Below are 23,887 nucleotides of genomic sequence, written 5' to 3'. Positions count from 1 at the left end.
GACAAAGTATTGTAACAGAGTGTCTTATAGGTGTATGCGCATTGGAGTGATTGGGAATAAAGCTTATCCAAAAGGGGTTTTAATTGCCTTTGGTTGGGCTAAATTGTTTTAGGCTTACGCTAGTGTTACACTTCTTGCAGTCAGAAGCATGCAAGTATCTGCTTGAGTCCAAGTGATGTAAATTTCACCATCCAGCCGAGCTCATCTCCTCTGCAAACATCTGCAAGAAGCCCAAATTTTGCATCCTGACAGAATGTCTGTGGTGACTATACTACAAGTGCAACAGTGCACATGTGCAGAACATATTTCTGTCAATTTACTGCACTGACTGTGTGCACAGGTAGCAAAAGTATTTAATGGGACAAGCAACTGGGTGTTATCCAGTGCAAGAGATAATCAGTGCTACGTCTTTGCATGATGTACCTCAGGGGTGAAATATACAGTTGTGAGCAAAAGTTTACATACACTTGAAAAGGCCATGACCATGGCAGTCTTGAGTTTCAGTGACTACGATGGCTCCTATTTTTTATGATGGAATCACTGGAGCACATGAGCCTTGGTCACAAAAAACACCATCTACAGAACACCAGAAAGCCATTTCTTTGTCGATGTGATCAGCAGCAGACTTCAGTCAAGCTTTAAGGTGCCATTTCTGGAGACAGTGCTTCTTTCTTGCATGGCAGCCTCTCAGCCCATGTTAATCTAAAACACATTTGACTGTGGACACTGATAGCTGTGTTTTAGCAGCTTCTAATTCATTGCAGACCTGATTTTTGTTGATTCTTGGTTGACGCCTGACCATCCTAACCAGTTGTCTCTCAGCAGCAGGCGATAACTTGTGTTTCCTTCCTGACTGTGGCAGTGATTGTGCCACTTCAAACTTACAAACGGTTCGCATAGATGTTTTTGGGATCTGTCGCCGCTTTGAAATGGCTCCAAGTGACTTTTCTGACTTCTTCAAGTTAATGATTTGCTTTATCAGATCTTTGCTGAGATCCTCAGACTTTCTCATTGTAGTGTTGAGGCTGAGTCTAATGAGTGTATCAAGTGGGTCCTAATTAAATTGGCTTAAATGAGTCAGCAGCTGTAGTCAATTCTAATCACTCACAAGATCTTAAGAGGCCATGCCATTAAGAAAATTTGATTAACACAACTGTCTACATCACCAAAACTGATAATTCAATTTAGTATGTGTATATTTTTGACACAGCAGAACGTGTTGTATTTCCAGAAGACCTATAGATAACAAAATAAGTAATCTATTAAACAATCAAAATGCATTATTGCTTTTTGTAACAAAAGTGCATTTGTTTCAGTGATTCCATCATAGAAAATGAAAGAACTATGGGGCTGATTGGAAACTCAAGACTGCCATGATATAGATGGTCTTTAAACTTTTGTTCACAACTGTACAGAATGAACAGGAGGGGACCATAAAAACGACCCCAGGGACCCCGTTGAAGATATACACTATAATCCTACAGATACACATTAAGTGTACAAGTAAGTATGTAAATAATTAAGCCGGCTTTACAGCCTACACACAGGTTAAAAGCAAATAATGTATATAAGGTGTCTAACCCTTCCTGTCATTTCTGCTCCCCCCTGTACTTATCCTGCAGTTTCCTCAGTTTACCTTCAACTTGCATCACCTGTATCTGCATCAAGGTCCAGTTGAGGCTGATGGGAACGGCATTAGCTATGCAAGTATTATTTTGGTCATGAACACATGAAATAACAGCAGATCGCCAAATTAATTACAGATCTTCCCGAGGGGGACATGAATGTCTGTTCCTAATGTCACGATAATCCATCCACTAGTTGTAGTGGCATTTCAGTCCTAATCAGGAATGACATTGGTACAATTTAACCTTTTAGGACCATGAATATGTTTTCAAAATTGAATTACAACCCATTGAATACATCACCCTGCCAATGCTAAAGCCATGCCATGAGGACAGATAAAAATATATAATATGATTCCTTTTACAGGCCATCCAATAAGACAGGGGTTATGTTACATTTTCTAAAGTTACATCCTCTTACCTCAGGCTGAAGTTCACCTTTGAGATAAGGTCCTGAACTGACAGAGTTGGGGCTCCTAAAGGATCATGGGTAGTGAGAGTTGAACTCAGCTGGCTCGGCCTTGGACTTGGCAGCAGCCTCGTACTGACGCTGGGGGCAGATGGTCTCTCTCTCAGAGTCAGGCGTCAGCTGTTCACAAGCACAGATGAGGGACTTAGAGTGTCGGACGCTGAGTCTCACCCACAGCTAAGAGGTACAGCTACAGAGGGAAACACAGAAACTCCTGACAAAACTCCTGAGCCCTCGTCTCTGTTGGGTTTACTGGAATCTGACTGAAAACTACCATGTTTTTCTCTGAAATGTACATTTGATCCGGGAAGAAATGCTTTACTCGAGGTAGGCCACAGAAATATTGTTTATTTGATGCATTCGCTTGAAAATGTTTTATTTGTCACTGTTACGTGTAATTGTTTTCTTACACATTGTAGATAATCTGACTAACGCTTACTGCAGTGAAGTTACAGAAACGACATCTTTTATGACAGAATTAAACAAAATATTCAAAAAACAATAGATATCAATCATTTCAGTAACATATGATTTACTCTAGATGATTTCTTTCTGTTTTACTGTGCATATTTACTTGTTAGAAAGTGTTTTTGTGTTTCGACACTCACCTCTTCAAGAGGACAGAGCTAACAGGAGGATCACTCACCTGCTAAAGCTCCTCTAATTCCATTTGCTGACCGTGAGATCTGCCTGAACAGCTTATAATGTCTTTACAGTAATACATGCTGAAGCCAGACAGTCGTACTATGAGCCAAGATAAGAGGAGCATGTAAACATGATCCATGCATTTATGCGGTTGGAAACTTTCAGTCTACTTCAGTTAAAAATAATAGCCAGCGCTGATTTATTACAGTTTAGGAGCAGAGTTTTTGTGAAGTAGTAGAAAGTAAATAGATGCATTTGTCTTAATATCTGTGCTACTTTGAGGTACTTGTGTTTTAATTAAATATTTTTATTTTTTTCTGTTTTATAACTTTCATTACAAGTTTCAGAAATTTTTACAACTCCATATTTATTTGATGACTTAGGTTAAATAATATTAATGCTTCTACACTGTGTTATTGCCACTTTAACTTAAGTAAAAAGTCTGAGAACTTGTATTCTACCACTTGTATTATTGCCGAGCTGTTTGTGTTCAGTAAACAAAGCACCAAACCACATGCTCAGAACAATACATCTGCAGGTCGAAGGCACCGAGTCACCAGGTCGTTTCCTCATCTGTATCCTGTTCTTGAACAAAACACAAACTCAGAGGGGATTCCAAGTTTCCTCCTCTGGTTCCTGAACAGGGAACCACACAAGGCAAAGAGCCACATCCTCTCATATAATCACTTAAATAAGACTAATGTGTCATTTAAAAGCAAAATGACATGTCAGATTGGATGGAAGTGAACTAGTTACAGGAGTATTTCCCAGGATAACCAAGAGATAATGAGTAATAGCTCTCAAGTTAGCATCCAAAACAGAGCTGAATGTGTTTGTTTTCACTGTAAAAGCTGAAAATAGTCTTTTCTTTTTGCAGGTGCACAACAGGAAAGTGTTTAGTACTTGTTCTGGGTTCGGGAGCTTCCTCTTTCCCTGAATGACACAAGCAGGACGTTCCGGTTTCACCCCTTCAATGAGCAAAGCAGCTTCACGTCCAAACCAGCTGCCCACCAAAAAGAAGTAATAATCCTCCAAGATGGCAATGACTTCACTCTATGTTACTGAGGAGCCAGGAGCTGGCTTAACTGAAGTGGACATATGCACGCTTGAGATTAATATGAACTATGAAGTCATCCCATCTATTGTCTGCTCTGTTTGCCTTTCATTCGGCCTCATCTACTGCTTCTTTGGTATGTACTCATAATGATATTACACTGCATGTAAGTCACTTAAAGTCACACTGTTTTTAACTGTGTCATTAGCTCACCTGATAGCTTAAACCCTCGGTGGCAGGTGTCTGCAGGCTGCCAGGGGTTTAGGCTGGATAAGCCCAAAGCTGGAGGAGTCAGATGGGTTAGTCAGGTGTCTGAATTTGATAAAGGCAGCATGTATGAGGTGGTGCCACCTGTTGCACTGAATGACATCTCACTGATGGTGAATCTGACAGCTCCTGACAACAGATAGTCTGGGAGTCATTTTGTACTTTTATGAACAACTTTTGACTAATCGTCTCAACATCAGAACCTAATTTTGTGTAGATCCCCCAAAATAGCTCTGATCTATCAGGTCATGGACACCAGACTTCTGTGGTGTCTGGCACTGGAACCCTGGAAGTGGCTAACATGAGTCTTGTGGGTTGTGAAGTGGGGTCTCTGTGGATCAGGCTTGTTCTGGTGCATCTCATCATTTTCATATTTGGGGAGTTTAAAGGCTGGGTCAACATCTTGTGCTCTTTGTCGTGTTCCTCGAGACATTCCTGAGCAGTTTTTATAGTGTATATAATATATATTCTTATCAGTAATGTTTATGTGTTTAAAAGTAGCATCCACATGAATCCAGGACCTAAAGTTTCCCTGCAGCAGAACATTTCATTGTAATGAGATGATCAGCGTTATTCCCTTCCACAGTCAGTGGTTTTAAAGTTGTGGCTTATCAGTGCAAGCAGGGCTGGTGACTTGTTGAGAAATATGCTGTATTGTACAAAAAAGAGGGAAAAAAGAAATATAATTGCAGTATAAAAAGCAATATTATTCCAGTCTCTGCTCTCACTGAGAAAATATCTGGAGACAAACTCAATAAACACAAACTGTGAGTGTGATTAGAAGTGTTATGTCCTGTGGACCTGCTCCCTAAAACATGTGACATATGCAAACACACATGCTGCCAAAGTCTGTGTTCCCAGTAACTCTTCCAGACTGAGCGTCAGCGTCGCCTGTGAGGAATTACACGAATGTAAATAATTAATCATTTGAAGCAAAATAGCAACTTCAGTGGTGTAGACGAGGAGAGTGTTGTCGGAGTTGTGTTTCCTTATGTAATTTGGGGTTTCTGAGGTTAGTTATTGTGTCTTGCACATACAAGTGCACAACCCACATGGACTCACAAGTCACCAGAATAACCATTTAGTGTGGTGAAACATTACAAGAGCAACATTACAAACAAAGAGTTTTGTGTCCCATCTGGGTCTGTTGCAACATCACATTTTCACTGCACGGTTAAAAAAAAAGAAAAGTCACGATAACAATTTTATTAGGATATCTGTTGCAAATTTGAAAAACAAATCATGGCCATCAGTCAAATGCAGCTTTAACTTTGCTTGTTGCATCTTTTCTCACCTTTTGGGTAAATGAATTTAACCCATAATATAAGTGTAAGGAGGTGTATAGACAGTCTAGCCATAACTGTACTCTATGCTGTTCCTATGTTGGAGTGTCAGCTAGATATTACTATACATTTATAATTAACATGTCAATATTTCAAGATTAGATGAGATATACTTGATCCCTCACTGGGGAAATTCACACATTACAGCAGCTAGACAAGAATGAAGCACAGGAAAGAACAAGACACAACAAAAAGTAGAATAAGGATAAAAAATACATAAAGATAGTAATAAAAGCTAACTACATCTTTAACCAGCAAAAGACATTATCATCAACCTCACCAGCTGCATATCCATAACTGCTTGCATGTGTAAGAGGTTAGTGAAAATAGAACATTAAAAACATCAAATATCACAATAAATATCACAGTTAGTGTCATTACTGGTATATTGTGGCACCCTTTCTCCCATCAGACACACAAAAATAGCCCCTTCCTGAAACACAGCTCAAGTTTTATCTGCAAGAACTCATTAGAAATTAATTATATTTTACTAAATAATGTTGCCCTTAAGATGTTACATCACGAGCAGTACTTCATCCTCATCCTTGCCAGAATCACAAAATAAACCCAGTAAACCTGCTTCTGTCTGTAGTTAATGGTGATGTACCTGAATGTGACTGTGCACACAGACATCTGACACTAAAAGTATCAATGAAAGAGAGCAGCTACTGCAGTCTCCCATGCAGGAGCTGGATATGAATATTTCAGCCATGTGTGACCCATCAGCATGAGAGGAGTCATCCAATCAACTCTTATTGTTAAAGTCTCAAGTGAAGAAACCAGGGAAATAACTGCAGCTTTTACATGGAGCCCTTCAGAATCTGTTATTAATGTGTGTCTTTTTCACAATGCATCATTCAAACACAAAGTAGGATCTACTGTAGGTCTTTAGCTTCTGATCAGAACACAAACTTTATGATTTTCCTGTTCTTGTTACATATATGGTAACTACTACATAAAGTATGCTGTCATTTAACAGTAATTTAAAATGACTTTCAATCGTTTCACAGCACTGTTATGGTTGTAAAACTGCTATCCCGACTTTGCCCTAAACTCCTCATAAACATCACATCTCTGTATCATTTTAAAACACTCAACATAATGATGCTGTAAACTAGTCTGAAAGAAAGTGTTCAATTTGTGCAGAAATCACTGTAAGTTAATTATTACCTGAAGTAAAGTTATTTATAATATTAATGTGATTTTGAAAAGCATGAAACATTAACATGCATTCAATACATTGCAACAGTTCCACAGTAATTTTTCTTTTCACTTTTTGTCCTACATGAGGACAGTATTTTGTGTTAGAATTGTAAGAATTCAGCTCCTTGGTTTAACTAAAAGATCCACACAAAGCATTTTTTTTGGTATGCATCCATGTGGAAGCTGATATCTAAGCGTGTTTTGACTCCACTTCCCAGGATTCCGCTGCTTCAGGATGGTCATGTTCTTCTCAGGCTTCTTGCTTGGCTCAGCAGCTGTGCTCCTGTTGTACCACAAGGAGCCTGTGCTGAACGTCCAGCTGGGGATGGAGACGAAGGCGGGCATCGGTCTGGGTGTTGGGGTGCTGTGTGGGCTGATGACCATGCTGGTGTCCACTATGGGACTCCTCCTCAGCGGCCTCCAGCTGGGCAGCCTGCTGTCCCTCTCCATCCTGGTGATCGTCGCGCAGTTTCACAGCCTTACTCCGGTTTGGGTGCCTCTCGGTGTCGTTCTGGCTGCCAGCATCACCACTGCCGTCTTCACGCTGCAGTGGCAGAAACTCTTCAGCATCATCTACACCTCAGTGTTGGGGGCGACCACGGTGATGCTGTGTGTGGACTACCTGGTGGGGACGTTCATGCTGCCCGATCAGGTGTACGACATGTTTTGTGAAGTTGCTCCGCGACCGCTCTGCTGGTTCAACTGGGCCATCAGTGGGATCTGTCCCGTCCTGAGCCTCATCGGTGTGCTGGTGCAGTGGTGGTTTACTGCTAAAGGAGTCTCACACAGAGACGGTGAGTTTAGCTCAGTCTGCACTCGCTGATGCATTCCTGTTAAAAATAATAATAATAATAATCGTGACATAAAATACAACCAAAAGTCAGTCAGGTCAATAATCAAAAAGTGCAAAAATGGACTTAAAAATGGTTAAAGATGCAAAATTCAAAATACAGAATTTCAGTGTAAATAAATTAATAGGATAAGCACCTGTTGATACAAATAAAATAGTATTACAAAAATAAAGCCATAGCACAACAAAGGAAAAAACAAGCAAAAGAAAAAGAATGAAAGAAAATAGAGTAAAACCAGAAAAAAATAGGAATAAAATGAAAAAATAGGATAAAAGAGATGAAAAGAGAATATATCAAATTAAAAGTGAGTCTATAGAAATGTGTTCTAAGAAGTGATTTAACCCTCATGTTGTCCTGCGGGTCAAAATTGACCCGGTTTAAAGTTTGAAAATGTGGAAAAAAAAATATATTTTCACAGGGAAATTTCTGACGTCCACATTTTCAACAGTTTTGGGAAATCTTTGAACATTTTTGGTGGAAAAAAAGAAATGTTAAAAATGTTTCTTAAGAACATTCACATTTTTTGTGAATGTTCTTAAAGAAAATATTTGAAATTTTACTGATATATATGTAAGCACAAGATATTTTGAAGATTTGTTTTTAAAGATTTTTACTCATTTTTTGAAAATATTTACATGACTTTTCTTGCCAAATTTGGGGGACTTTTTTAAAAAATAAAACTTTTAAGGGAAATTTTTAAGAAATTAATGAAATTTTCTTCCTGGAGATTTTGCAAATTGGAAATGGAATGAAGCCACGGTTGAGGTACTGTGATGTTGTCACTTAACACCAGTAAGAAGCTGAACTGCTGCTCTGTGTGAGGCTGAATATTCGTCACTTACTTATTTTTTCCCCCCCTTTTGGATGTTTTCCAGCTGCACATAAAAAACACCTGAAACACTGCAAGAAGCACAAACACAGGGAGTTCAGGGGAAGACCTCCACCGCACCGTCAGCGTAGACCTCCACCACTGAAGCGTTACGCTGGAGACGTCTTGGCACCGGTCAGTGGTTCAGATCAACATCCTGCAGTCAGCTTTTATTTCTCTGCACTTGACACTGAATGTTTTTAGTTTAAGTGAGAAATAGCTTCATCATGTATGATTTCACAGTAGATGGTCAGTACAGTAACAGTATAACAGTCTTCCACCTGTTTGCCCTCCAGAGTTACCTCCAGAGCCTTCAGGAGCGTCAGATGGGAACGGGCTCCTCCACCAGCAGCGTCAGCACCATCACACACACTCTAATAGACTTTGACTTCGAGACCGGCTCCATGGTGCCTCTGACCGCTGCCTCCCCCGTCTTTGCGGTCTGAACAAACACAAGTGACTGTAAACTGCCAGTATCTGAGGAATCTACTGCAACACGCTGATAATGAAATATTCCGTCCATCTCCACTTCTGCCAGATGATCATCAACATGCACACAGCGTGATCTGAGAAGTTCATCCCCTGAATGACGACACGACGAATTAATGCAACATCCACAGTCATCAGGATCATGACTGCCACATCCTTTGAACAATTTATCTCACAGACAGTTTATGTTTTATCGATGAGCTGCTTTGTTTCACACAAGTTTAACAACCTTTTACCCTTCAAAAATTTGTGTATGATTCTGGAGACTCTCCATGTCATTGGATATGCACATAGATCCAAAACAGTTCTAGATTTGTTTGAAATTAAAGTATTATGGTTATAAACAAGACATTCATACAAGCATATGCAATGAAATTAAACATACACAGCAGAAATGTGTAATTCTGGACTAAAAACAATAAAATATTGGTTTGACTACAGCAGTACAGCTTCATAGTCTGCAGTGTTTGGAGTATTGTCTCATGTTAATGTTCATTAAAGGATGACGTAAAGTGTCAGTAATGGGATTGTGGTAAATGCCAAACACATTGTGTAACATTAGCAAAAGCAGAGAGGAGTCATAAGTCAGTGAAGGTCCTCAGCTAACATTATCCAGTCACTGGTCACAGCAGACCAAATGTACTGATCTGGACAGCAGTTTTAATTGTTCATGAATTCAGTTTAAACTTGCAAGAGGATAACTGTACGATTCATTTTTTATAAGTTAGTCTCATATTTAAAGTATAAACATACTTGAAAGGATGACTCAAGGTTACTTAACCCAGCATTTATCAGGACAAAAAGCACAAACTTCCTTCACCTTTCCAAAACTGTGATTTTTACATGAATAATTTCAAATTTGTGTTTTCAAGTCTCAGTGTACGTAAAGAGAAATGAGTCGTCTGGAACTGCCATTAAACTAAGTGCATTAGGGAAACTTGCCAGCTGATCTAATCACTCTGCGTCAGGTCAGCCAACGTATTCATCTGTCAGTTTGTTTACATGTGTGAGGTCGACAGCTAAAGCGACCTTATCCTTTAAAATCACGTCATTGTTTCTTTTACAGCACATTTAAGACAACAGCCAAAGTGCTTTCCAGTAAAACAGATTATGATTGGCATTACGATTTAGCCTGACAGATTTAAATAAGATTGTTGAGACACTATGGATTTGTTTGTGGTCTGATCTTGATCTGAATATTTTAAATATTAGGGATCAAAATCCTACAAAAATGATATAAAAACTACTTTACTTGACTATAATATATATTAAGGCTGAGATCTGACAATGTTATTCATTATAAAGATTAACCTGTTCATTTGTTCTGTGCTTTCATCTCAGAGTACAATGAGACATTAACATGCATAATTTTCAATTAAAAAATTGAAAAATTTAGGTATTCTAAAACTTTTGACCAGTAGTGTGAATATTAAGGCTAAGACACTGCAGCTTTATGAATTACGGAGATTCATCTGACTCATTTAGAGGTACAGTTTTGACCCTACAAAAATATACATGTTAAACCCAACCAATCCAAATATTCCCCGAATCCACTATGATCAAGCTTTGTTTTTAAAGGCCCTGCATGTGAAACCACACAGGTGTTTTCACCTGCTCAGGTTGAAATCCATGTAATATATTTTAGGTGTGTTCCAATATCCATACTATCATACTATTAGTTTGACAAAAATAGATTTAGTCTGTTCTAATACATTGTATACCAAATACAGCTTGCCAAAATACATAGATGTTGTTCTACATCCACTCTCATTTTGCAGCAGTGATTTATTTATTTTTTTATCATCCAGACCCACAATCCTCAGCACAGTGAAAGAATACGCTGTCGCGTCTCATTCTAGTAGCAAACTTATGACAAAGTAGTGTGTCCCAGGTGTGTAATACTGCATGCAGCAGTACTTTGTAAGGGCAGCTGCAGTACGTACTCTAATGGCTCGACTCGGCTCAACTCGGTTTGTGAGGTTTTCCATTAGGACGTACTACCTGGTACCAGGTAGTATTTTAGTCCCTACTTGGCCGGGGTTTGCAAGCAAGTTGAGTCGAGCTGATAATGTGACGTCTAGAGAGTGCAGGCCACTGTTTGGACAGAGAACGATGACACAAGAGAGCGACTCTTTCACGAAAACTGGTGAGTGTTTTGTGACTTCAATAAACTTTTACATAGCTTTTCCCATTGGTGGCAAACTCACTTTAAACAAAAAGTATATTTTGAAAGTAACGTTGTTGTCTCCTGTATGCAGACAATAAGCTAGCTAGTTAGCCATCAATGCTAACTCCGTGGCTGGGCCGCTGTGCTATGACGACTCCACCCACGATGAGGTGGTTCTCAGTTGTAATGGAAAACAACCTAAACTGAGTAGGTGCTAATGGAACAGCGCCATAAGTAAAAAAACAAAGTATGTACTTGGTAATGCAGGGGTTGTTTTAATTGAGAAGAGGCAGTCTTCGTTGTCACTTACACATCACGCCACAGTGAAATTCTGTATTTTCATCATTTTCATAATCTCGTCATTTGGTCGTAACCCAGCTTTGTTATAAAATTACAGTCAGAGTTGGAGCAGATCAGGTTTGGGGTCCATCAGAGCTCTGCAGTTCTGGAGGTGAACCCTTGACTTCCATCAGTAACCCAAAGCCGTAAGTTATTTATCCACAACTGCACTCATTTTATTTAATTACCTTAAATGAAAATAACTTTTAATAGTCACTGTTATCCATGTAAACCAATTTTCATCTACTATCCCTAGTTATATGTCAACAAGATACCATAAAAACATATTTAGTAAATTTCATATAGACAACATAATAAATATGCACACAATGATACAGTACACTTCCTCCAATAAATACTGCACATGGTAGTTTGCTACAGTCCACACAAATAAGTGTTTAAACAAGATACATGCAGACAAAGGGATAACTAGTTAAACTAATGGCAAAGATACACTCTTGTTAGTGTCAGACTGGTTCTTCTCTGTGTGACTAATATTGTTTAAGTGAAGGAGGGGGAGTTAATATGTCAAATTCTGACAGCTAGACAAATATTTTATTAATAGTCTAGTTATAATTCAATTCTATGAAGGCTTTAAGAGTATATCCTAAAAGAAATGACAGCAATGTGAGCTAACAGGGGACTGAGGCTGATGTCAGATACAGTCAGTAAACACCCACACAGTTCAGCCGATGCAAAGACTGGAGGCGTCTCACTGCTGAGTTGGTTTGTGTTGAGTCCCTGGTGGCCTCTGCTGGCTCAGTCGTCACACTGCATCCAGCGTGAGGCAGTGCTGACAGGATAACCCTTCTCTACTGACTGGTGCTGATGGTTTACCCGCCAGTACTGGGCCCCTTTAAACATATATATATGGCCATTAGTCCACGTTAGTGCAGCGTCGGTGCTGCTGGGTGCTCCACGGATGAGCTGCCCCAGAGGTTTGGGATATACGCTGAAGTCTGTGGGACCCATTTCATCCCACTGCCAGTATGCAGAGCCCTAAAATAAACAGGAAAGTATTCAGCAGAAGCTACATATGGAGCATGAAAGAAATGTCTCTGAAGCAAATGTGTTTTTGCTTACTTTTACAAAGATCAGTTTTTTGTTCTTATTGAAGTAAAAGGCTGAGTCGATATTTGTTGGGATGTTGGCCAAAGGTTTGGGGAAGCCGCGGTCAAGTTTGAAGCCTGTGTATCTCCACACTTTGTCTCCTATAAAAGAACGCGCGCAGAGAAGAAAAATGCTGTAAACACTGCAGTAACACTCAGAAAGCATACTTAATTGTATTCACATTTGTAAAAACTGGCATTCCCAGCATTGTTCATTTTAACCCTGTGAGAAATTTTAAAACCATGAAATAAATCCACCTTTCAGAAAATAGGACTTGCCAGTCCGCTGAGAGTGAACAGCTGCACTGAGGCTTCCTGGCAGCTCCCTCCACAGTGCAGAAATCAGGATGGGAGTGTTGTAGCCAGAGTTGGACACTGTCCACACATGCTGCCTGCTGAAAATGTATGTTTTACGCAAAGGGCCTGCAGAGACAAAATGCAGGAGACACAATAACTAAAGCTACATCACACTAAAGGAGGAAATTACAAAACAGGTATGTTTTCGTTTGCAAAATGCAAAGCAAGGCTTGTTTAAATGTAGTCTGACAGCCGCTGAGCCTCTTTACCCAACATAACTGCATCCAGAGTGGCCTTGCAAGGATCTGGAATAACTCCTCCTGGCAATGACTGGCCTGGATTTGGGGATGGAGGACTCTTCTCTGGTTTTCCTGAAAAAGGACACCACTGCACATTGCGTAAGAAGTACTTCAAAGAGCCCTCATATCCTACTGTAATAATATTCTGGCATTACCGTATAAAGCCTGGATCCCTCGTATGTCATCTGGATGTAGCTTGAAGTCGGAGCGGTATCCGTTGTATACGGGGCCCATCAGAGCGCTGTAGTACTGTGAGTGACCCAGGCCGAGAGCGTGGCCAATCTCATGAGCTGCCACAATCCTCAGGTTGGAACCGTAGGTCTTTCCTTCTGTCCACAGTTCATCCTCATCAAAGTGCACAATGCCTGACTCAGGGGCATCAGCATGGGCTAAGACATGGCCTGAAGAAAAAGCAAAACTTCTTATTAAATGCTAAAACCTCTCATTTACACAGGACATTGTTTTACTTTATATCTGAAGTTTGAACATGACAGCCCAGAGATCACAAAACCTTTCACAGTTTCTTTGACAGATCATGTCATTTTGCTCCTACCTCGTCCATCAAAGGGCACTGGACACGTCTTATCTTTTTTGTGAAAGGAAATTTTGATGTCTGCTCTTCCTCCATGCAACTCCTTGAATTTCAAAGGCGACACATCACTCCAATACTTGAAAGCATTCTGGATGGCCAGACGGGTCTTTAACTGCCCCAGGTCGGGAGTGTAATTGTAAATGCGGTAGGTGAGCATCTTCTTACGCCAGTAACCTGTTCCATTACAATTTAAGTTAATTTTGTCACACTTTATTTCACAGTGAATATGTAAGATGACTGCAGTTACTCACCCATGACTCGATATTTGAGAGATTTCTGATTGAAAGAATCTTCTAGACCACAACGAGGCTTGTTCATCATTTCCAGTGTGGCTGAATTCAGTTTTCCAGATATTTGCAGGTTCATCACTTTCTGAAAGATGCTGACATTCAAAGGAAATGTTCTGACATGTGATTTAAAGAAAGAATGACTACCAAATGAGGACAATGCAAATAGATTAGTTGAGGTCACCTTATTGCTTCAGCTGTTTGCTCAGGTGAAGGGTTTTGGCCTTTGCTATCCAGTGGGATGTGCAGGTAGCCAAACTTCTTTAAATACGCCTAAAAGAAGGGAAGAGCAGTCACTTCATTAGACACAAGAAGGATGATTTTATTGAACTCTGCTCAGTACATTAAAGCCTTAGAGAAAGTATTTTTTTTCTCCGCTAAAAGTGTTCGTTCAGCAAAAAACTTTACACTTAGAAAAGGCTAAGTGAGCTGGTGGGTTGTGAATTCCACCGACTCAGGAACACAAAATGATTCTCATTAACCTCAAGGTTGCACTGAAGGAATCAAGGTTGCTGTTTTGCAATTATCTTGAAAGTGGCTTGGCCTAGAGTCTTAAGAGCTTCACTAGAAGGCATGTGGAGTTCTGTTTTGTGGTTCTTGATGACATTTCACCTCTTGTCCTAGAGGCTTCTTCAGTTCTAACTGACTGATGGGGAGTCTCAGGTGTACAGCTTTGGAAATAATTATTAGACCTCCATGATGACAGTTTTCTGCCTTTTCCTTTGCAGTTCTTGCAGAGTTTTCTTCTTAATGTCATAAAGGACAGCTATTTGCTGATTCCAACCCATTTAGCAATCCCTCTTTCGTTGTAAGTTGATTTTACATGTACCATACAACTTATGCACAAAACAAGGTCCTGCTGTATGGATCTATTAAAGTAAACAGCAGGTGGTCTAATAATTGTTTCCACATGTATTTATTGTCACTCCCAAGTCACATGGTCCTTGAACAACCCAACATTCACATATGAGGTACAGATTGTTCTGAAACTGAAGGTCAGGGATGACTCAATATGGTATTGATGGTAAAATTGTCAGAAGGATCTTAAAACTGCATTTTAAGTACCTGATTAGTGGTGTTGTGGCTCTCCCTTCTATATCTATGGATAGATGGTTCAGTTTAACATGGATGGTTTTTGTCACTCCCCACTCAAACCATCTGTCATCGCTGTCCAGAATATTAACATTTCTATCCTCAAAAGAGTGTCCCATATCCTTTATATGCAATTAGACTGCTGAGTCATGTGGTGAGTGAAGGGAAGTCTATGTGAAACTGAAACAGCCATCTTTAAGTAAGGAGGGGGCCTACACCACTTATCTTGAACTTATAATGCAGTCTTGAAATCTATTCCCAGAAAGTTTAACCACTATTAACATCTTAAGTTGTTCCTCACCTGGAAGTTTCACAACCATTTACACTTGGAGGCATGTCACTCTTGGGTTGTTCAGCCATTAATTACACGATTCAGAGGAACCTGAGACTCTCCACCACTTAGTTTGAACTAAAGAAGCATCTTGGATGAGAGGTGAACATGTTCAAAAACCTAAAAAGAGAAGTCCAGTTGCTTTCTACTGAATCCCTTAGGATTACTATGATCTGGGTGATTGACCTTCTACACAGATGATTTGGTATGGAGTCAAAATTCTTTCTTAATGTCTTTAATTTCATCTGTATCTTTGCTCTATTGGTCCTCTGCTCTAAAAATGTCAAATTTTGCATTTTTTTCCTATGTTTTTTTTTTTTTTTTTATAAATTAAACATCTCACCAGAAACTGCTGGACAAAAAAGAACATCTTACAACATCTTGACTGCTGGAAATATCTTAAATTTGAATAGACAAAAAAAAGAAAAAAAAAACAGTTTTGTTTGTTTGACATAATTGTCTCAAGTATGGAGGTGGAAGGTGATAGGAAAGCTATGTCTCTGTAAGTCAGCTTCTCTGTGGATGCAGACGTCCAAAGTTTGGATCCTCAGGTGGTCAAGTCCTATGTGCCAGCTATTTTTGTTTGTTTTTAGATGAATTTGCCAAAAAGGGCCAGTTCTGGTGACCTGAACAAAGCGTTTCCTACCTGTGCAGCATTGCTATTAGCAGAAGGATTAGTTGGTGCATCTCAACTTATTTCCGCTGTAATAATTCTTCCTTCAGCTGCCCTGATCATTAATACAAGCCTTTGTCACCCAAACATAGTGTTGAATTATCCCAATTAAACAAGTAATGTCATATTGATTTGCAATTCATGATTAGCAATTCTTAATAAAGCTTTTTTTATGGCTTTAAACTTCCTTTGCTGTTAAACGTTTTTGAAATTGTTCATATTTGTTAATAAGTCTGTAAAATTTCAATCAATCTTATTAATCAGCTTGAAACAGTTAAAAATCCGATTATTGCAGAACTTAGTGATATTAAAACCAGACAACTCAAAATTATCCTTAGTGTTCAGTTGAAATCTGCTTCCAAACATTTATTCTTTCTGTATATTGTATGCAAATTCTTAACTCAGAGACTTATACTTTCACATTAATATTTTAAGTTATATTTCTTCTGTCCTCCTTTTCTTACCACTGCTTCTGTGAGATCTTGGCTGCTCGAGGCAACAGATGAAGCTGCTGTCATCAAAACAAGAAGCACTATTAACTCCAATCTATATTCCATTTTCCGCCTTAGATCTTTTTCCATTACTGGAGAAAATTAAAAAAAAAAAAACAACTTTGAATCCAGCACAGCAAGTTGACCTTTTCAGCTGATAAACAGGTTTTGTGTCTTTCTAATCACTGCATCCATCCTCTGTCGTCTCTGCAGCTGGTGTCTTGGTTGAGGTATTCAGTTTTTATACCATCAAGTGTCTGCCTCGAAACCACATCATAAACCTTTACAAGGAATGTGATGTGTGGACAGCAAAAACCAACTCATATTTCACCACGCTAACTGCTTGATCACGCCTTCTTACACCACCATTTAAAGCCATTTGTCTTGAAGCGTGTAAGAATAACTTCCGAGTAATGTTGTTTACGTCAAAGGAAGCAAATAAATTTGGAATTAAACCTGTTAAAAAACGAGATCAACTGCCCACCAACTATTAAAGGTGCTGACTTTTGACTAGTTATGTCATTGTGGTAGGAAAACGGCTTTCTTCATTTTTAACTGAGCTGTAATACTGTTACTGAATTATTCTCCAGACATGTGGCAGATGCGTTTCTCACTTATGATTTACATTTGTTAAATGTGCAAGCTATTCCACAGAATCTGAGCTTTTTTTTTTTTTTAAACCACTCTATGTAGAAAACAACTAACCACACTTCCTCCATGAGACAACAGCTAATTATATTGTTCTCAATGTGGGAGCACATTCAAGGAAAAACAATGACGCCCCCATGCAACCATTGCGACAAATCGTCTCTGAATGGAGACAGAATACGCCCCCTATTTCTGCAGTTTCATCGTAGGAATAAAGTCTCAAAAAAACTGAGATGAGAAAAAGACTAATGTACACTGGATAAGCCCTGATTTCTCGCCACTAGAGGGCATCTTTAATCTGTTACATAAGAAGGGGGACTTATCCTGTCTCTAGGACTATTTTGTCAACTTAAATTTATTATTGATTGGTTGATCTTACTGGAAGACACTAAAACCGTGTCTCAGCTGTGTTACAATTCCAGTTCCACGCAAAACTGTAAAAATAACACTGCAGTCGACGAAATTAGACTTGCTCGGTGAGTAGACGTACACTGTCGCAATGGAAACAAAAATTGAAAACAAAATTGAACTGTATTGCCTGTATTGTGTGGTGAACCAGCTCCACAAAGAACATCAGCCAACAAAAAAAAAATATCCAGAAGATCTTTTTGCTTTTACTTATAACAAGTAATTAGCAGAGGAATGCTAAAGCTGTAGTTTAAAAAAAAACAAAAAACAAAAAAAAAAAACAGCTTACTATGTCTGTAGAGACTGGTTCTCAGTCAACTCCAAATGGAGTGAACAGTCAGTTTGTTGGGGCCTATTTTCAGCTGCAGATTAATACACATTTGGTGAGCAGTTAAAGCAGCATGATAGTGTGTGTGAGACTATTCGAATAAATCACAGTGCCAGTGTTGGTTGCAGTAAAGGAACATGTCGACGATGCAGATCTTTTGTGTGTTTTTAATAGTTTTTGAACAGCAATGGAGCTCTATGGCACAGAAGAATATACTAAATAGGGCTTCAGCTACACAGGTAATACTTCCTAGTAGGATCAGTTCACTGCGGTTTTCTTTAAGGGATTTGTTGACAAAAAGGAAATTACAGAATATCACTAGCCTTATCTTCTTCACATATAAACTGTTTCCAAAATATATTTATTTTTCTAAGAATTTATGTAATGCCGTCCAAACAAACGTCCCAGTCATCCACCACCCTGCGCACATTTTACTAAAAAACAATGATACATTTTTTACAGTGTATTTTAATAAATGTTATGATTGTGTAGACTCAACATTAGTGTGACGGCAAGATGCCGCCTAATCTTTGACAAAAATGTTAATTCCTAAAGCAGACAGGTCAACAAACTATATTCTCTTTAACACAAAATGGTTTTTTTTTTTGCATTTTATGTGTTTTGTGATGATATGAAATGTACAAAATGGGAAGAACAGAAATGCACAAAACAAGTCACAATGATCTGTTTAAAAGATATTTATAAATGACTGGCCGGGCCAATGCAAGAACATGAGCAGGAGTCATGATGCTATTTAGACATCTGTATCTAGGAAACAGGTTTGTCTGTAGTGAAGATGGGGTGTCTGTCCTGTTCTTGGATTGACGGGTGCTGGGACTGTGTTCGTTTCCAGAGTTCATGATGAATATCAAATAGGTAGAATATGTTAAATGGAAGCTATGATCACAAAGCTGCAAAGGTCCCCTAGTTTTATGTTCAGTCTGTCCCTTATTGCTTCAAGAATCCTGCTCCAGCTGCTGTAACTCATCCTGTAAGGCCTTTGCCCGACCCAGCTTCTCCAGCTGATCCTTTGTTGGCTGCTTTATTTCCCCTGAGTCTACTTTCTGCTGCAACTCCTCAACTTGTCGCAGCTTCTTTCTCAGGTTTTTGATCTTCTTGGCCTTTTCCGCAGCTGCTGCTGAAGAGTCATCAGGAGACGAGACAGAATCAGGCGGAGCCGTCTTGTTTGCTGCCTCACCGCCCTCTGAAATGGACACGTTCTCAACAGCATCACTCACAGATTCCACGTCTGCATCACCATCCTGCCCCTGGTGCTGCTGCTTTCGTTTTTCTTTACGTTTCATGTTGCGCTTGGCAGATTTTGAGAGACCAGCTGTCTCACTGTCCCCACAGCCGGGGATCATCTTCTGCTGCTGCTGCTTCACCGGAGCTGCTTCGGATGGGTTCAGGCCAGGGGGCAGGTCTGGTTTGCTCTTGAAAAACTTAACAAACTTGTTTTCATACCTAAGACAACAAAAGCACAAAATTTAAATGAAACACACTCCACTTCACTTGCAGCATATTGGTAATTTCAAATGAATATAGGTCCATTCTTTATAAAAATATTTATTTTTGTGACTTGTCACCTTTATTTGATTGGACAGGGTAGAGAGAGATCAGCAGAGTGACAAGCACCAAATGGTTCAGCCTGCCAGGAACTGAACCTGGGGTCAACATATGGACCGATATGATATGTGCTCTTACTACTGGTTTGTGGTCACCAAATATCGGCCCATTCTAATTCTACGAATGCCAATGTGTACAGGTGCAGGGAAAGCAGACGTGCACTTACACAGGGACTTCTTCTTGAGGCACATAACCATCCTTCACCCGCCTCGGCTTCCTCCATGTTCCATCAGGTCGCTGAGTGGCAGCAATGTATTTCCCTGAAGAGTGACAGGTGGAACATTTTAGAACAGACAGCTTTGCATGACCAGACCTTGAGAAAAAGATCCTCTGAGAGTTGTAGACACACCGGACTTCTACTGGTTTGTCAAACTGAGATATAAAAAGTTGGTGTTGACGCGTTTAAATGAAAAATTTGTGAAAAGAAAATCATTGCAACTTTTACAAAGTCTTACATCAGTCTTACATTAATATCATGCAGTACGTCCCCTATAGACATTTTAAACATCAATTTTATACAAAACTGTGCTGTTTAGATTGCACTAAATGCTGAAATGTTTTTGCAACCTTAGAGAGGACCTTTGTAACACTATTTATAAAATGAATGTTCAACCAGAAACACCCTTCAGTCGTAAAGCTCTGCAGCTAAACTTGATGCCAAGAGAAGAGAATGATGGAGAAATTTCAAATCAGTATGTTCCAGATATAATAGTAGAATGAAAATAATATTTTACTGGCTATAATCCTCTGCAGTACATCGTGACTCCTATAAATGTAACACACAACGGCATGAGGCCTATATCACATCAGTGAGGTACATTAATATATCTTGTCAACAAAAATATTGATACTGCACATGGCATTTATTAGTTTTTTCTCCCGGTAGCGTATGGCACAGTAATATATGTCTCTGCTTCTGAACAAGCACATTATAGGTTTGATAAATAACATGCAGGCTTCTTGGAGTTTTATTTCACACATGAGAGTGAAACTGTAAGACCAGTGAGGTGTTGTCATGCAGCTATGAGCTCGGAAAACCACCAGATGTCACTGTGAATGGTGAGTTTAAATTGTGTTTTGGCCCAATCAAAAAGACACTAACACACACTGATTAAATGCAGTTTCTAAAAACAGAAACCCTAAAGCTAATTCAGACACATGGAAAAAAAGCATTGTGAGCTGAAAAACATACTGAAATAACACCAACAGTACGTGATATTAAAGATAATTGAATTCTGATTATTGTAATACACACACATACATACATATATACATACATATATATATACACACACACATGGTGAGGGTCAGACATATAACAATACAGAAAGTGATGGTATGTAACTGTCCCAACCTTGGAATCTGGACCTCTCCAAAAGTTCAGGATGTGAGTTTGGGCAGTTATAATTTTACCACACATATTAAGTTTTTTTTTTTTTTTTTATTATTTTATTGACTTTTCCATGACCTCCTCAAACCTCTTGAGAATTTACAAAAGCATCTAAATCATGTAACTTAAAAGGACAAAGAAAACTCCAAAGTTGAACAGCTCACCACTGACATACATGATGAAGGTCTTCAGGTAAACACGATTTCATTTTAAAAAGTCCTCATGCAACACAGTTTGTAACTGCTGAAGTAGACCACTATGGACAGTAACGCAAACCAATAATCCAACCAGCTGTATGTCGATATTAAATTTACACATAGTTTTTGCATTAGTTTCATGCTTGTGCTTGACATGCTTGTGTCACATTCCCTCGGGATTAATAAAGTATCCCTCTGTCCATCCATCTATCTATCTATGCTGTAAATACTAGTTACATGATGTCTGATGTGGGATGTCACTGCAGCTGCCAGAATTTCATTGCACGGGTTAACAATGTGAATTTGCACTTATAGCAACATAAGACTTCAACTTGAAGCACCAGGTGTTTCATTTGCTGGATCAGTCACAATACTGACAGTCGTGTTTGTGTTACTTTATCCAAAAATAGTTTCTCAATTGATTTTTCACAAAGTGTTCTATGAATATTACCAGGTATGCTATTAAAATAATGCGAGTATTTTATCCATACCACCAAGTCCTGCTAGTTCTCTCTTAGTTTTACTTACTTTAAAAAACTACAGTAAGTTTCTGTCTTTTTCTCAACTTGTTTTACTGTTCTGGCTTGTGAATGATCAATAATGTCTCTGCATGCTTGACTACCATATACTGTTTATTTTTCAACACAGCCTAACTTATCTGAAAGTACGGATAATTACATAAAATTTCATCATGTAAACTAGGGCTGCACTATATATTGTTTGAACACTGGAACTGCCATACATGTTTACATAACACTCATAACGCAGAAAGCGCAATGTGAAGCAAGACTAACTCCAACACATCATGCTGCAATGTTTTTGGAGATTAACACTAACAGAGAACTTGGACAACTGTCATTTTTTGTTGACTAATGTACAGCAGAAGTGTGTCAGAAAGAATATAGTTTACTTTGATGTAAGGGTTTTTTGGATACACCATTCGTTTCTTTTGGGCTTTATTCACAAGATACAGAGTTTGTTGATATGCAGGCTACTCATGTGGACAGAAAAATTGATGAGAAAGAGGAGATAAACACTGAAAAGGAAGATTCGGTTGCAAAAAGAAACACAACATCAGTGTATGGAAATAGAGTGGCTACAGAAAGGTGGATATTGACCAAAAGCACGCCACGATCCTAGGCCACATAACTAATTTAAATGCATGTAAATAAGCATCCTGATGATCTGAATGAGTACAAGCTAAATCTAAATGTTATCCAGTGTTACTTCACACAAGAAATGTTTTTCTCAGCTGTCTTTAAATTATTTTTGTTTTCAGTGCTTATGCACTCCCTTAAAAAAATAACCTGATACATTTTAGAGTGAATTATTGCTCAATTTAGCTATTCAAGTTTTTTTTCCCTCCATATAGCAACATATGATCACAAAAAACAAACTGTTCATCGTCTTTTTAAAAAAATACATTAATTTCTGGCAAAAATATTTAGTTGATATATTTGATTTTAGGTTATGGACAAAACAAGACAGCAGAAGTTGCCACCTTGTTCTGTTGGAAAATGTAGAGGACCTTTTCCACTATTTTCTGTCTCTTTGTAGAAAAAATACCATCAATAAACAGAAAAGTAATCAGTAATAGAAACAATATTTTTTTCTGCAGTTAAAATATCGTCATAGCAGTTTATGTCAGTGTCCTTCATATCTGTGGCAACACCAGAGGAGTCTCTAGCATCACTAGCTTCACTCACATTTACAGCAGGAATGCTAAGCAGCTAGCTAATTGGGCAGCTGAGAGGCCATTATACGAAGAGGTAATGTTGCAAACCAACACTTACACAACTTCACAGCTGCATATCTAACAGTAGGAAAGTGTACCTTGTGGAAGTAGCATTTTCTATTCACTGTTTTCACACTGAGCTAACGAAGTGCGATAGCAACAAGCTAACTAGCGGCAGTGGAGAGTATAGCGTTAGCCGTTTGAGCTAGTAGCATTGGCTAGCTGCAACACAAGAAATCTGAATCAACATTAACGTTAAACTTGTTATTAGTGGCAATTAATGCTGCGGATGGACGGAAATAGGCTGTGAACCGATTGTAGTTGTTTTGTTAAAGAAGATTTAATTTAAGGGAAGACAAAGGTCTGCCACATGCACCAGCCTTACCGGACTCATCTGTGACATAGGGGGTTGCCATTTTGGTGTAATGTGCAACTCCGCTCCCCTCACTCGGTCGGTATCTGGGTCTCCAAACGGCCCCTCACTCACTTGGATCCCACAAAACAGCAGAGCTACAGCTTCTGTAACATTTGCTTTAAAATTGTTCCTTCACTCGAGGTGAGAGCTGTCATGGCAGCACTTGCGGACGGCCGGTGAATACGGTGGCGGGCGGTGCGAGGCAGCAAATCGAGCGAACCCTAGTCTTCGATTTAGGAAGTGACGACGTGCATCGTGGGTTGCCAGGTTTGGAAGGTCCTCGTCACCATTCTCCATCGTTCAAACAAGGAAAAGCAGCATTTTCCACATAATAAAATTTACTGACCCAGTTTAAATTACAGGAGTATTTGCAAGATTTATCGAACTGAAAGTCTCCATTAACTAGAAGCATCGCTGTATTACTGGATCATTGTTAACATGCAGGCCACAGCTGCAACTATTAGCTGATTACTTGATGGACAGGACATGAATCTGCAACTGTTCAGTCATTTTCCAAGAAGAGCTTTTCTACTGCATAAGGTAAAACTCAAAATACTCAGTATATAATAATGAGGAGAGCGATCAGAAAAAAAACATTATATGAAGTCAATTTACTCAATTTACTGCACACAGCCTGAAAACAACAGAT

The 23,887-nt window shown here is 39.0% G+C and overlaps 3 protein-coding genes across 3 annotated transcripts; 1 reads left to right on the top strand and 2 right to left on the bottom strand.

Moving 5' to 3' along the window:
- The first annotated feature begins 2,163 nt into the window (after positions 1-2,163).
- Positions 2,164-9,257, top strand: LOC111572134 (transmembrane protein 198-like). The gene is made up of 5 exons (XM_023275669.3): positions 2,164-2,421; positions 3,617-3,929; positions 6,825-7,400; positions 8,333-8,460; positions 8,622-9,257. Exons 2-5 carry the CDS (start codon positions 3,776-3,778, stop codon positions 8,769-8,771), a joined length of 1,008 nt encoding a protein of 335 aa, XP_023131437.1. The 5' UTR covers positions 2,164-2,421; positions 3,617-3,775; the 3' UTR covers positions 8,772-9,257.
- Positions 9,258-11,259: 2,002 nt separating this feature from the next.
- On the bottom strand, positions 11,260-16,716 carry LOC111572128 (matrix metalloproteinase-19-like). The gene is made up of 9 exons (XM_023275663.3): positions 16,465-16,716; positions 14,089-14,177; positions 13,869-13,999; positions 13,579-13,791; positions 13,181-13,426; positions 12,996-13,097; positions 12,688-12,852; positions 12,404-12,531; positions 11,260-12,319 (listed from the first exon to the last, which is right to left on the bottom strand). Exons 1-9 carry the CDS (start codon positions 16,579-16,581, stop codon positions 12,080-12,082), a joined length of 1,431 nt encoding a protein of 476 aa, XP_023131431.3. The 5' UTR covers positions 16,582-16,716; the 3' UTR covers positions 11,260-12,079.
- Positions 16,717-18,024: 1,308 nt separating this feature from the next.
- pym1 (PYM homolog 1, exon junction complex associated factor) lies at positions 18,025-23,445 on the bottom strand. The gene is made up of 3 exons (XM_023275659.3): positions 23,209-23,445; positions 19,668-19,761; positions 18,025-19,339 (listed from the first exon to the last, which is right to left on the bottom strand). Exons 1-3 carry the CDS (start codon positions 23,237-23,239, stop codon positions 18,832-18,834), a joined length of 633 nt encoding a protein of 210 aa, XP_023131427.1. The 5' UTR covers positions 23,240-23,445; the 3' UTR covers positions 18,025-18,831.
- Between the last annotated feature and the right edge of the window lie 442 nt (positions 23,446-23,887).

Source organism: Amphiprion ocellaris, chromosome 8, assembly GCF_022539595.1.
Source record: "Amphiprion ocellaris isolate individual 3 ecotype Okinawa chromosome 8, ASM2253959v1, whole genome shotgun sequence".
NCBI lineage: Eukaryota > Metazoa > Chordata > Actinopteri > Pomacentridae > Amphiprion > Amphiprion ocellaris.
This window is presented reverse-complemented; position numbering and strand designations above follow the sequence as displayed.